Genomic DNA, 13754 nt, shown 5'->3' on the forward strand with positions numbered 1-13754 from the left:
AGGCTAATCTCTGTTTTGTTCTGATTTACTCTCCATTTCCAATGTAGGCCATTTTAATTTTGTTAAACGCACTGGGCTTAAAATGCTCCATGGGACAATAACTATTTAGCTGGTGCCTTAATTATTTAATCAGTTCATTAATAAAGGCATGTAAGTACAATGCTACTAGCTCATTAAGGAATGATGATGCTGGTTTTTGAAGCTAATCTGTTTCAAGGTTAATGTTTAAAATCTATAATTATATCTTATGGGATGTAGCATTTAATCCCAAAGCTTGCAAAAGAGTTGTTTGCTTCTTTTGAAAAATAATTATTTTCTAGTGCTGTGTGATATATTTTTCCTCCCAGAGGATGGAAGTGTTGACTGCAAGCATCTTTTTTTTACTGTTAAACACAGTGCTTGATCTTCTTGAAGACTCTCAGTTAAACCTTGTACTAGAACCTATAGCCAACTCCACGTGCCTGTTTTCTGTTGATTCCATTTGTAAACTCCTTATGCATGCATAAAAATATAATTACCTCTTGTGATCCAGAGAGGGAGTACTGTAGATACAGCTTTCTTGTGTGTTAAATACTGAGGGGTTTTATTGGGCTTGCAGCTGTTTTGCTCTGGGTATATAGGTCTCAGAAAAACCAACTCTGCAATGGTTTCTTGTTGCTTCTACCTCCAATACAGTAATCAGAGTGCTGGTCTTGGTTGCTGGTGCTTCTTCCATACAAGAGATTAACCAACATGTCAGAAAAAGCAATTTTCAAAGAGCTTGTTTCTGGAAAATGTTTTATGTTAAGGATGAAACTAGAACAAAAATGAAATGTTAGGTTGCTGAAATGTTGGTTCTATAGTTGTTTATCCTTACAGCATATGCCAGTGACTAATAGTGTCTGCTGTTTGCTTAGTGTGATCTTTGTGTTATTTTATGCTTGGGGAAGCAGTCAGTATAAACTTCCAGGTATGAATTGGAGAAATTGCATTGGAAAGGTTACTTTTCTGCTGCTGAATGAGAAAGCTGCAGGGTTCATACATGATCTGAATTTAATGTAATTATATGCTATGTTCATTAGAAGTATTTAGAGTCTGTGGGTGGCACTCACTATAATGTTCTGCTAATCAGAGTTCAAGAGCATGCAGTTCTTTAAGGAGCTATGCAGAATTTACTCAGTAATCCCTATTAGAGAACCAGAAGGAAAATAATCAATTAGACTTGCCCTCAGCTGTTGTCATAAATATGCTGCAAATAAAATCTCCTGTGTGGAAAAAATATGGCTGCTAATGTAGGGGACAAGTTATTTCTTCAAAGGACAAGTTAATCATCAACTAATTAGCACCATTTTGCTGTGCTGCATTTCTTTTCAGAAATATTTATAGCAGATGTTCAAGAAGTGAACTTCTGAAAACAGAATTTTAAACATTCCACTGGCTTCATCTGGGCGAAATGGAGATTATTCACATTTTAATTTCATAATTTGCTTTTTAGTTCCATTAAGGTGAATAAACTGCTCAAGCTTAACTTGGTGCATGCTGTGGCATTATAATGAATCACAAAGCAGCAGTGCACTGAAATGTGGGATGTGTTAGCAGTTACCCTGCTTACGTAAACCTCTTAGATGTGGGCTTTTTTTTCATGCTTCTAGCCTATTTGGTGAAATGCCTGCCCATTTACAGTGGTTTCACCTTTCCTGAATTTCACATTGAGAAGCAAAGGTTGTTTCCTGCCCATGGCTACCGCTACTTTTTTTCTTCCTCCTCTCTTCATTTCTTCAATACTACTCCAATCCCCTCTAATCCAACCATAGGTTATGTCCATTACTGTCCTGCTTTAATTGTCTCTATTAAGTTGTTTTTCTGTAGTACCGGTATATACAGTGGTGCCTCGCAAGACGAAATTAATCCGTTCCGTGAGGCTCTTCGTATAGCGGTTTTTTCGTCTTGCGAAGCAAGCCCATTGACAGCTTAGCGGATTAGCGCTATTAGCGGTTTAGCGGCTTTTAGCGGATCAGCTGATAAGCGGCTTAGGGCTTAGGAAAAGGGGGGAGAAATCCGCAGGAACTCGCAAGACATTTTGTCTTGCGAAGCAAGCCCATAGGGAAATTCGTTTCGCGAAGCGCCTCCAAAACGGAAAACCCTTTCGTCTAGCGGGTTTTCTGTCTTGCGAGGCGTTCGTCTTGCGGGGCACCACTGTACAGTCTTTATTGTTCACATCTATCTGTCTCAAGAGACTATGAAGTGCGCCTCTGGGGCTGAAGGCAAACTGTTGGAGAATCACAGCGCCTGCTGTGATTGTGGAGACCGGTAACAACGCCTGCCTCCCATGTTGTTTTTGCTGCTTTAGCAGCACTGAAGTGACCTCTCCGGGGTGCAAGCCTGGGCAATGTGTATGGAGGTCCTGGGTGGCCCCACACTTAGCTTCACTGTTGTGGTCAAAAGGGAAGCAGAACAGTACATCAGTACAACGGACACCATCCAATCGTCTTTGGGATCCCACTCTGGATTTGTGTGGAGTTTACTCCTTAGCAGATAAAGATTTTTTTCCCCTCCAGATTCGCTGCCAAAACCCTTCTCATGAATGAGTATAGCCAGTGGCGTAGCGTGGGGGGTGCAGGGGGGACCGGCCGCACCGGGCGCAACATCTGGGGGTTAGGGGGCGCAAATCCACGGCTTAGGGGGCGCAAATTACTTGCCTTGCCCCGGGTGCTGACAACCCACGCTACGCCACTGAGTATAGCTGCAAGGCAGCAGAGGTTTAGGATCAGAGCATTCCTTTTCCTAGATGGGCTACCTTCCTAGGTTGACAAAGCGCATTGGCCCCTCAGGTCCCTCTACAACATGTGCAGTAACAGCCTTCTTGACCGTTGGACCCACTGTTGGTCTTGACTGCTCAATCCACCACAGCCTTTCTTCGCATGCAGGGGAAGTCCCATAGACTACCCTCTCCAGGTTTAGCTGACCAGTCAAAGCCATTTCCTTGTGTGTGGCCACTGTTGCATGCTCACTGCTTCTAGGAGCCACAGGTGCAGGGTATACATTATACACTTAACATAAATAGCAACCTTTATACAGTGCAGCTATTCATAATAGGCGTATGATGTAGAGATTCAAAGGTAACGTATCTTGGACAAAGCAAACTTCTGCAGTAGAAAATGAAAGTAGCGTGGGCTATTGTCATACTAGCAAACTTTAAAATGAAATTATATTCTGTAAAATTAGACATGGGGGACCTGTGGTTCTCCAGGTGTTATTGGACTGCAACTCCCATCAGCCCCAGTATGACCAGTGCTCAGGAATGGTGAAAGTTGTAGTCCATCAGCACCTGGAAGCCACAGATTTGTGAAAGGATATTCAGTGAATGGCCCTAACGAGTGGGATATTTGGATTCTTGAGCTATTCAAAGTTGAGTGGAGGGCAGAGAACTGAATTGAGTATTATGATATGGATTGACATTTGGAGTATTTTTAATCTTGGTCTGCAACCCTTTATTCTCCTTGTGTCTTCTGTCCAGTTTTAGACTAAGCTCTTCTGGGTATGAGCGTGTCTCTCTAGCTGCTTAAAAATGATGCAGCTGCATAAGCAATAAGAATTAATAATGCTCTGCGACTGATGGTCACTCAGGACTAGTTCAGATTGCTAGGGAAAGCAACACTCTGTACACCCTTGGGACACCCATATGCATGCCTTCCTTTCACATGAAATTTTCATATTGTTGTTGTTGTTGTTGTTTAGTCGTTTATAAACACAACAAGTTTATAAACACAACAAAAATACAATACAGTGGACCCTCTGGATACGGATTTAATTCGTTCCGGGGGTCCATATGCACCCTGAAAAATCCATAACCAGAGGCGCTGCTTCTGCGCACGCGGTGGCACACAGAGTGCTTCTGTGCATGCGTGAACAGCAAAACCCGGAAAAATACTTCTGGGTTTGCCGCTTTTGCAGCCTGAAGATTATGTATCCAGAGAGGTACGTAACTTGAGGTGTTATGTACTGAAGTTCTCACCCTGGGCCAGCAGGGGGATACTGTAGATAGTTTTCACTCAGGTCCACGTCAGTTATTTTAGGCGGGAAACCCTGGGTTGTTGTTGCTACAATGTTGACAGCCGGCTGCCTATAAAAGCAGGCTGGCTGAGCTGTTTGCTGTTCAGTTCTGTCCAGCTTACAAATAAAGAGCTGCTCTGGAGAAATTGCTGTGTCGTCTGCTATGTTTGCCCACAACCTAACACGAGGGTCCACTGTAAATATGCCAGCCACGATCGCAAAACATTTTTAACATAAAAAGAGTGGAGGGAAAACACCTCAGCCAGCCATAGGACAGTGATTGCTTGTGGGTTGTATCTCTTCATTTCTACATCTCTTCATATGAACAAGAAATCATTATGGAATTCACTGCCTCAGATAGTGAAAGATAAGGCCATTGTTGAGATTTTTGTGCCAGGTATGCTAGTGGTTTCTTGCAGGGAAGATGGAGTGTGGGACAAACAGCAGAGGAGGCTGTTGCCTTCACAACCTGTTATGGGACTTTCCAGATACATCTCACCAACCCCTGGTGGACGTAATGGCACTTTGTCTATGGGCTGTTCTAATGCCTGCACAACACCCCAGTGGTGAGATGAAGGTACCCATGATTACCCCTGACAGTACTACAATTGGTTTAGAGCTTTAAAGTAAATAGAAATACAGGCTTGGCTGTTTTATACATACTTTGGTAGCTTTCAGATTGGCTTGCATACTGTGTTCTGTATAAGCCTACTTTTGGAAGGCTGGAATAGTTCAGCTTGTTCGGAATGATGCAGCGAAACTGTTATCTGGGTCTGATCACAGAGCACATATTGTGCCACTTGAAGCTTGACTGCCTACAAGGTAGTTTGCAGGCACAATAAAGAGTAATGGTGTTAATTTTTAAAGCCACAGACAGCCTAAAACCAGGTTACTTGAGGGAAGACTGATTTCCATTCAGACCTTTCCAATTTATATAGGTAAGGTCTTTTCCATCTCTGTGTTGTGGATCTCCACAAGCAAAACCATCCAGTTGGCTTCCTCTCCCTTGTCTTCTAAAGATTGGTTAAGGCATAAAAAGAGTTTCTTCTTTTTATGGGTTAGTTGTTGCTTTGAGAGCACTTGGTGAATGGGAAGGAGATATATAAATAAGTAATAAATATGATAAAGACAGTGGTAATAGGCAAGGATGTTTTCATCAATGTTTCATTTTAAAATCCGCCTTTGTCGCTTAATATTTGTTGCTAATAATGTTGATGATGACACAAAGAAGTAACATTTGGAACAAAAAAACCAAGAACATTGCTCCGTTGTTTTCAGAGAGTGTCGCGATTCAATTTTGTATAGAACGAAAAGATGTGATGGTGAGCCAGTATACTGTTATTGTCAGCTGCTATTCATCATCACAGAAAGTGATGGATGGAAAAAGGACTATGTGTGTACACATTCATTTGTAAGAGTTTCTTGACAGATTTTACAATCAAAATATTTGAGAAATTTTTAAATGTAGTCTTTATGCAGGCAAAGGGTACACAGAAATATTTAAAATAAAGTTTGCTGCCGCACTGAAAATTATAACCAAAGTATGGAAATGGTTGGGACTTGGCAGGAGTCAACGTTTATAGAGTTATGGGGAAACAATGTGTGACTTTTCTGTGTTCTGCTTTAAAATCAATAGTTGCATATAATATTGCTATTTCTCTCCTGCCACCGGAGACTTGCTATTACTCCCACTTCCTGTCATCCAAAACAATGTATGAACCTCATTGATTTTCATAAATTAACGTACAACCTATGATAATAAAGCCAGAAAAATAGTTCAGTATACCAGAACAATTCTTCAGAGGCAATCGTCAATTTTCTAGGTGCCTAGAATTTTCAAGCATGCATTGTTACATGGCAGACTGAATTAAACATTGGAATTGTAATTTAAAAAACAAAAACAAACGTGTTCAGATCAGAAGCTTTTAAGAATGGATTGCCTTTCTTAATATGGCTGTACAAAGTCCTTAAGCTGAAAAAAAAATCAATAGTCTAAAGTCAATAACTGCTGCTCTTATTCTCACAGTGTTGCAGGAGGGGAGCTCTTTGATTTTTTAGCGGAAAAGGAATCTCTGTCTGAAGAGGAGGCCACGGAATTTCTCAAGCAAATCCTCAATGGTGTTAACTATCTGCACTCTCTGCAAATTGCACACTTTGATCTCAAGGTATGTTGGATAGATTTTAAGTTTGGGGAATAGTGCCTAAAGCAACGCTTAGAACTTGGATAGCATAATAAAAATCCCCATTATTTATGTGAAAGGTAGCTATTGAAGAGAGTATCGTGGTGGTGGCGGAGCATGCCCTGGGGCTTCTGCACTATTTCCTAAAATATTTTGTGCCCCTACCTACTAGTCTACTCATTTTGCCCGCCTGAAAGAACCTGTGTTCCTGTGTTTTGCAACTGCTCACACGCAACCAATCTTTTTTTCTTCAAAGCCTGAGAACATAATGCTGCTGGATAGAAATGTACCAAAGCCTCGTATCAAGATCATTGACTTCGGCTTAGCGCATAAAATAGACTTTAGTAATGAGTTTAAGAACATTTTTGGGACGCCTGAATTTGTTGGTGAGTGTTGTACTTCCCTGTTTAGCTGTTGTGGTGTGTTTGTATGACAGTGCTGAAGTGGACTGGTTCTTATAGGTGGAGCAGAACTGACCTCCATTTTCCACATGAGCTGGAAACTTCAGTCTACTCAGTCTCTCACCAGTACTGCCTGGGCTGAGAACAGGGGCAGTGAATGGGCAAACAACAACCTGTCCAGATTGCACAGCAAAAGAATTTACCGTATTTTTCGCCCTATAGGACGCACCGGCCCATAGGACGCACCTAGATTTGGGGGGGGGGAATAAAGGGAAAAAATTATTTTTCCCCCCCCAGGCGCGGGGCTGGGGTGGGGGAAGCCTGAGCTCCCCCTTCCCCCAGCCCCCAGAATGGGACCCAGAGCGATGCCGAAGCTGCGTGCTCTGGGAGCTTCTAACCAAGTCGGGGGACAGTGGGAAAGGCGCGCTGCGCCTCCCGCTGTTCCCCGAGTTTGTGGGGCTGGCGACGGGGAGGAGCAGGCTTCTCCCCCCCCCCCCCCCCGCCAGCCTTCTAACCAAGTCTCCCACTTTCCCCCGAGTTTGTGGGGCTGGCGACGGGGAGGAGCAGGCTTCTCCCCCCCGCCAGCCTTCTAACCAAGTCGGGGGATAGTGGGAAAGGCGCGCTGCGCCTCTCCCACTGTCCCCCAAGTTTGCAGGGCTGGGGACGGGGAGGAGCAGGCTTCTCCCCCCCCCCCCCCGCCAGCCTTCTAACCAAGTCTCCCACTTTCCCCCGAGTTTGTGGGGCTGGCGGCGGGGCTCTCCTGAAGCCTGGAGAGCGAGAGGGGTCTGTGCACACCGACCCCTCTCGCTCTCCAGGCTTCAGCGAAAGCCTGCATTCGCCCCATAGGATGCACACATATTTCCCCTTCATTTTTGGAGGGGAAAAATGCGTCCTATAGGGCGAAAAATACGGTACCTAGGACGATACTGTAGTGTGTACTTCTCCCAGTTTCTCATTTGCCATGCAAATAAAGGAACATCCATTACAAGTTCACACACATTTTTCCAGCCCTCCTGTCCCCGTATGCCCATCTTAGAAATTTGTGACAGATGGATGGCCTGACTTCAAAACAGAAAATAAGAAACAGTTCTGCCCATTTGCAAATGCCTGGTAACCTGGAGCTCATTCCTGGTGCCAGGTGGGAGACCTTTTATTTATTTAAAAATATTTATATCCTACTTACTCATCAAAAGAAATATCAAGAGAGGTTTACAGGAATCTGCTGATGACACCCAGCTGTGTTTCTCTTTTATATCTGACCCAGGTGTTGGCATGTTATCAGCTGGTATCTGGAATCAGTAATGGGCTGGATGAGAGCTAACAAATAGAAGCTCAATCCAGATAAAGACGGTGATGATGATGAATGATTTATCAGTCCAGGGAAGTGGTATTCAGCCTATTCTGGATGGGGTTGAGCTTCATGAGAATCAGGTCTCCATTCTCTGAGTTCTGCTTGTCCCTGCTTTGCTGCGGGATACTCAGGTGGCCTATGTTTCTTGTACCCGTTCTCCAAAAACATCCAGGTTTGGTGTCATGTGTTAGACATGGGGCCGCTCTGGAAGAACATCCAGAAATTACAGCTAGTTTAGAGCATGGTAGCAAGATTGAGTCAGCACCACAAGTATACTTCAGTGATTTGGAGAACTTCACTAGCTGCTAGTTCATTGTTGAGTTCAATTCAAGGTGCTGGTTTGGGCCTTTAAAAAACTAAATGGCTTGGAATCAGGGTATCTGGGAGATTCTTTTCTACCAGATAACCATCAACTAAAACCTTGGTTCCTTTGGTTTTTGAGGTTGGAAGGGTGGCTACCAGGGAGAGGTCCATTTCAGTGGTGGTGCCCAAATTATGGAATACTCTCTCTCTAGGTATGTTCACCTTGCACGTTTATTGCAGCTTCCCAGGAAAAGTCCTAAGCTTTTAATGACATCTGATCAGTATTTATGGTATCCTGGCACCCATTTTAAATGGATAATTTGAAACGCTTAAGACATTTTTGTTTAGGCACGCTTATTCAGACATGTAGATGTTGATGTTTTTAATCTTTTTTACCCTTGATTTTAAATATATTTTAATGTTATTGTTTGTAACTGTTTTTATTGGGCTTTTAATACAGTTCAGTCGGTAGAGAGCGTGAGACTCTCAAGGTTGTGAGACTGAGCAAAAGATTCCTCCATTGCAGGGGTTGGAGACTGAGCATGGGTAGGCAAACTAAGGCCAGGGGTCCGGATCTGGCCCAGTTGCCTTCTAAATGAGTAGAATGTGTCCTTTTATTTAAAATGCATCTCTAGGTTATTTTGGAGGCCTGCCTGGTGTTTTTACATTACTAGAATGTGTGCTTTTATTTAAAATGCATCTCTGGGTTATTTGTGGGCATAGGAATTCGTTCATTCCCACCCCCCAAAAATATATATAGTCCAGCCCCCCCACAAGGTCTGAGGGACAGTGAACCGGCCCCCTGCTGAAAATGTTTGCTGACCCCTGGACTAGAGCAGTGTTTCCCAACCTTGTGCCTCTAGCTGTTTTCGGACTACAATTCCCATCATCCCTTGCCACTGGTCTTGCTAGTCAGGGATGATGGGAGTTGTAGTTCAAAAACAGCTGGAGGCACAAGGTTGGGAAACACTGGGCTAGCGGATCCTTGTGGTCCCTTCCTACTCTATAATTCTATGATTCTTGTTACAGATAGGTAGCCGTGTTGGTCTGCCATAGTCAAAACAAAACAAATTCCTTCCAGTAGCACCTTAAAGACCAACTAAGTCAGTTCTTGGTATGAGCTTTCGTGTGCATGCACACTTCTTCAGATACACTGATTCTATGATTCTTGTAAACCATTTGGATGGTTTGCTACCATGAAGTGGTATATAAATTTTGTTAAATAAAAATAAATTTGTCCAAAGCTATTTTTAGTACAGTGGTACCTCGCAAGCCGAATGCCTCGCAAGACGAAAAACGCGCAAGACGAAAGGGTTTTTCGTTTTTTGAGTTGCTTCGCAAGACGATTTTCCCTATGAGCTTGCTTCGCAAGACGAAAACGTCTTGCGAGTTTGTTTCCTTTTTCTTACAACCGTTAATACCCAGGGAATCCACGCTCTGCAAGACGAAAAAATCGCAAGAAGAAGCAACTCGCAGAACGAATTAATTTCGTCTTGCGAGGCACCACTGTATTACTGTCTGGCTGCTGCTGCTCATTTTTGCTTATTTGTTCTTTAGTTGGTTGTATGCTGGTTTATTGGTTATATTCTTGTTGTTCTAAAGCACGTTTGGAATATACAGATCTCTTAAAAAAAAAAGAAAATCTCACATCCATTTTAGAAAATGTGAAAAGGGTACAGACCGAGATACAGGCCAGTTCCTGAGACTGAAGGGGGAAATAGAGTAGTCAAAGGGAAGGTAAAGAAATACAGAAAAAGTGAGAGATAACCAAATTATAAAAAGAACACAGATGAAAAACATTGTGCCACTAAAGGAGGAAGGAAACAAGAAAAGTTCAGAGTGTAATTGAAAGTGTAATTGAAAAAGAAAAGTTCAGAGACCAGCAAGTGGTTCATATTAGAAAAAACATACAGGAATTTAAGCAAGGTGGATGAGTGTTAATGCAAAAATAGAAATTCTCTGGAAAGGAAAAGCTGTTGACAAAAGTGCGTAGATTGAATAAAAGGAATAGCTGTTAATTTAATGCATAAAAGAGTGTTCATTTATCTCTTTGCATGTAGCAACATATAAAGCAAAGACGTCGAGAAGGAAAAAATGGATGTTTTATTTTAAGTTCCTCCCAGGCACTAAAAATAGTCCACATGAGGGAGGAAACTGTTGGAAACTAATGCAAGTTTTTAAAATAGACTCCATAATGACTTGGAAAATATGTTGAAATACCAATAACAATGTAGAACATTCCTACTGTAGAGTATAGGGAAGGAAGGCAGAAGGAAGCATTGTATAAATAAACCATAGAAAGCAAAGTTGTTTCCATATCGAAATAAGAAAATGGGGAGAGCATAGAACAGGGGCTGTGATAAAGGGAAAATCTTCAGGTTAACATAAAGCAAAGACACCAGGCATTTGAATAATTGGGGGAGGGGTGTTATTGAACAGCAGGAGGAGAAGGAATATTTCTAAAATTAATTCAAGAAAAAAATGTCATGAAGATAATAAACATAGATAACCACACAAAAACATTGCACACAAGACCAAAGGAGTTAAAGTGACTTATATCCCATAAACTAAACTAGGAACAGTCAAGAAAACATTAAAAGCAGAATTCGGGGGCTTGTATGTTTCTGTATGTTAAGAGAGCAGAACAGGGGACAATAACAAGTGTAAGAGAGATTAACAAAGAAATAATGTTGAACATGTACATGTTCATCAAGCAGAAATAAAAGAAGAAAATGGTACGAGAGTGAGTGGTAGTGTTTTATATGTTAGGAAAAACATAAGCTTCTCAGAGTGCCAAACACATTATTATTAGGCAGTTTGATATGTACATGTCAGTATTGTTTAGGCCTGTATTTCATATGTGAGCAGTGGTGATCATTACATGTGTTCAGTCTTTACAAGTTCTCTTTAAATGTTGCCCATCCTCTTGAACACTGTTTCTAGGTAGGTAATATTTACCTGCATTCAAACTAATTTGAATTTGAATATTTGCAAATTTAACACCCTTTCCTTTCTGTATGTGGAAGTCATGATTTTCTGCCTGGACTTTCTATACTGTGTGTGTGTGTGTGTGTGTGTGTGTATATATATATATTAATTCGAAAGGTTTATGTCCTACCTTTCAATATAAAGCTTGTAAGGTGGATAAGATGGTAAAAACAACTTAAAACAATACTTTTAAAATAAAAAAGCAATTTTGTAGTTACATGATTGCTTTGTAACTAAAATCCCTAACGAAAACACAGACAAAGTAGCAGTAAAATAGCAGTGGCAAAAGGAGAGAAGGAAATCAGTTTAGTCGAATGACATTGCCTTACTTTGTAGTAGTAGGCATGTGCAGATCGAACAGTAAACTTGATCCAAAGGTCCTCTGACCTTTTCCTCCTCCTGGGAAAATAGCACCCCCTCCAGGATGATTCCACTCTGCAGCTACCATATTTTTCGCTCTATAAGACGCACCAGACCACAAGACGCACCTAGTTTTTGGAGGAGGAAAACAAGAAAAAAAATATTCTGAATCTCAGAAGCCAGAACAGCGAGAGGGATCACTGCGCAGTGAAAGCAGCAATCCCTCTTGCTGTTCTGGCTTCTGGGATAGCTGCGCAGCCTGCATTTGCTCCATAAGACGCACACACATTTCCCCTTACTTTTTAGGAGGGAAAAAGTGAGTCTTATAGAGCAAAAAATACGGTAATCACTGAAGGCAGGTCATTCCCAAATCTGATGCACAGATTCCTATGGAAGCATCCCAAACTAATGCATATAGTTTTATAAGTTAAAAACTTTGACATCTCTCCAGATACAAATTGGGTATGTCGCAATTTTTAGTTCTGGTGAGATGATCCTGGCCAGCTGAAGTTTCTGGACAGTCTTGAAAATCAGCCCTGCATACAACACACAGCAGATGTTTTGGGAATGTGAATAACATCTGGCAATAGTGTATACATTGAATATGTTGTTTTCAAATACAGGGGATCATAATGAATAAATATCTTACAGAACAGTCTGAATCAGTTTCATAAAAAGTTTAAAAGAGGGTGAGGTTGTGATAGGATGAATTGTAAAATAAACTAACGATAAAATGTTTGTGGATCTGCACTTGTGTGAACTAATGCAGCTTGTAAACTAATGTACAGATGATTCCTGTTGGAAAATCTGCTTTTTCCATTTGCTCTTTCTAGACCCTACCCTTGTGGTATGTATACTTCATAGCTGAAAAAAATAAATCGTTTCGTGTCAAACTGCTCTGCTATAGACTAAAGCTTCTGCTTTGTCTCTTAGCTCCTGAAATAGTAAATTATGAACCGCTGGGCCTTGAGGCAGATATGTGGTAAGTTCACAATTCTTCTGCACTTGAACGTTTTGTAATTTTTTTGTGTCTTTTTGAATAGTGATAGACACCCTTTCTTTTTTCAGGAGTATTGGTGTAATAACGTATATTCTGTAAGTATTAACACTCTAAATCACTTTGTTTTACCCATTTGGTTATTAAATCAACTCCACAAAGTTATAGACAAGGTTACTAATATATCCAGGCCCATGTTTTATATAGCGGTACATAATTTTCCAAATATATGCTTCAAACTACTGATTACAAATATAATTTGTTGCTGTCCTTATTTTCAATGTTACGATTTATTATTATGTTCCTCTATATGGGAACATTTTTATTTTATTTTATTTTATTTTATTTTAATAGTGTGTGTTTTTCCATGCAGTCAGCATAAATGATGAAAAGCGAAAATATGTAAATTCTGAGAGCTGCAGTCACTGTGAGAAGATAGTGGAGGCCTTACTTAAGTTATTGGGATGAGCTTCAGAATCACTTTTAAAACTCAATCCTGGAACCAAACCTTTTGTCCTGGAGTCATACTATATCATTGTGACCAAACTTATTTTTTGCAGTCTGAGTGGTGCATCGCCGTTTCTTGGAGAGACGAAACAAGAAACATTAGCCAATGTGTCTGCAGTGAACTATGACTTTGAGGAGGAATTCTTCAGTAACACCAGTGCTTTAGCGAAAGATTTTATAAGAAGACTACTAATCAAGGATCCAAAGTAAGTTTCTTCCAGGATTCATTTTGTGATACCAAGTTCAAGCAAACAGGATTAGTTGGTAGTTAACCTTATCCCTTTCAAAGTGAAGGAGATCTTCCCTGTTTTGTTGATCTAGACTGTCAAGTTTGCTGCCCTTACTACCACCACTTTATACAATTTGCATTTGCTTATTTATTACTGTATTTTTCGCTCTATAAGACTCACCCGACCATAAGAGGCACCTAGTTTTTAGAGGAGGAAAACAAGCAAAAAAGATTTTCTGAATCAAATGTTGTTGAAGAGGCTTTGCGCGGCTATCCCTGAAGCCAGAACAGCAAGACGGATTGCTGCACAGCAGTCCCTCTTGCTATTCTGGCTTCAGCGAAAGCAACGCAGCCTGCATTCGCCCCATAACACACACACACACACACACACACACACACACACTTC

The 13754-nt window shown here is 41.3% G+C and overlaps 1 protein-coding gene across 2 annotated transcripts in view; it reads left to right on the forward strand.

Moving 5' to 3' along the window:
- DAPK1 (death associated protein kinase 1) overlaps positions 1-13754 on the forward strand; it is an 87064-nt gene that overhangs the window by 37548 nt on the left and 35762 nt on the right. For both annotated transcript variants that reach the window (XM_081880926.1, XM_081880925.1), the window contains exons 4-8: positions 6059-6197; positions 6469-6598; positions 12549-12597; positions 12684-12710; positions 13173-13325. In XM_081880926.1, the coding sequence (XP_081737052.1) occupies positions 6059-6197; positions 6469-6598; positions 12549-12597; positions 12684-12710; positions 13173-13325 (498 nt within the window). The remainder of the gene's footprint in view (positions 1-6058; positions 6198-6468; positions 6599-12548; positions 12598-12683; positions 12711-13172; positions 13326-13754) is intronic.

This window comes from Podarcis erhardii (assembly GCF_964252035.2).
Source record: "Podarcis erhardii genome assembly, chromosome: 11".
NCBI classification, from domain to species: domain Eukaryota; kingdom Metazoa; phylum Chordata; class Lepidosauria; order Squamata; family Lacertidae; genus Podarcis; species Podarcis erhardii.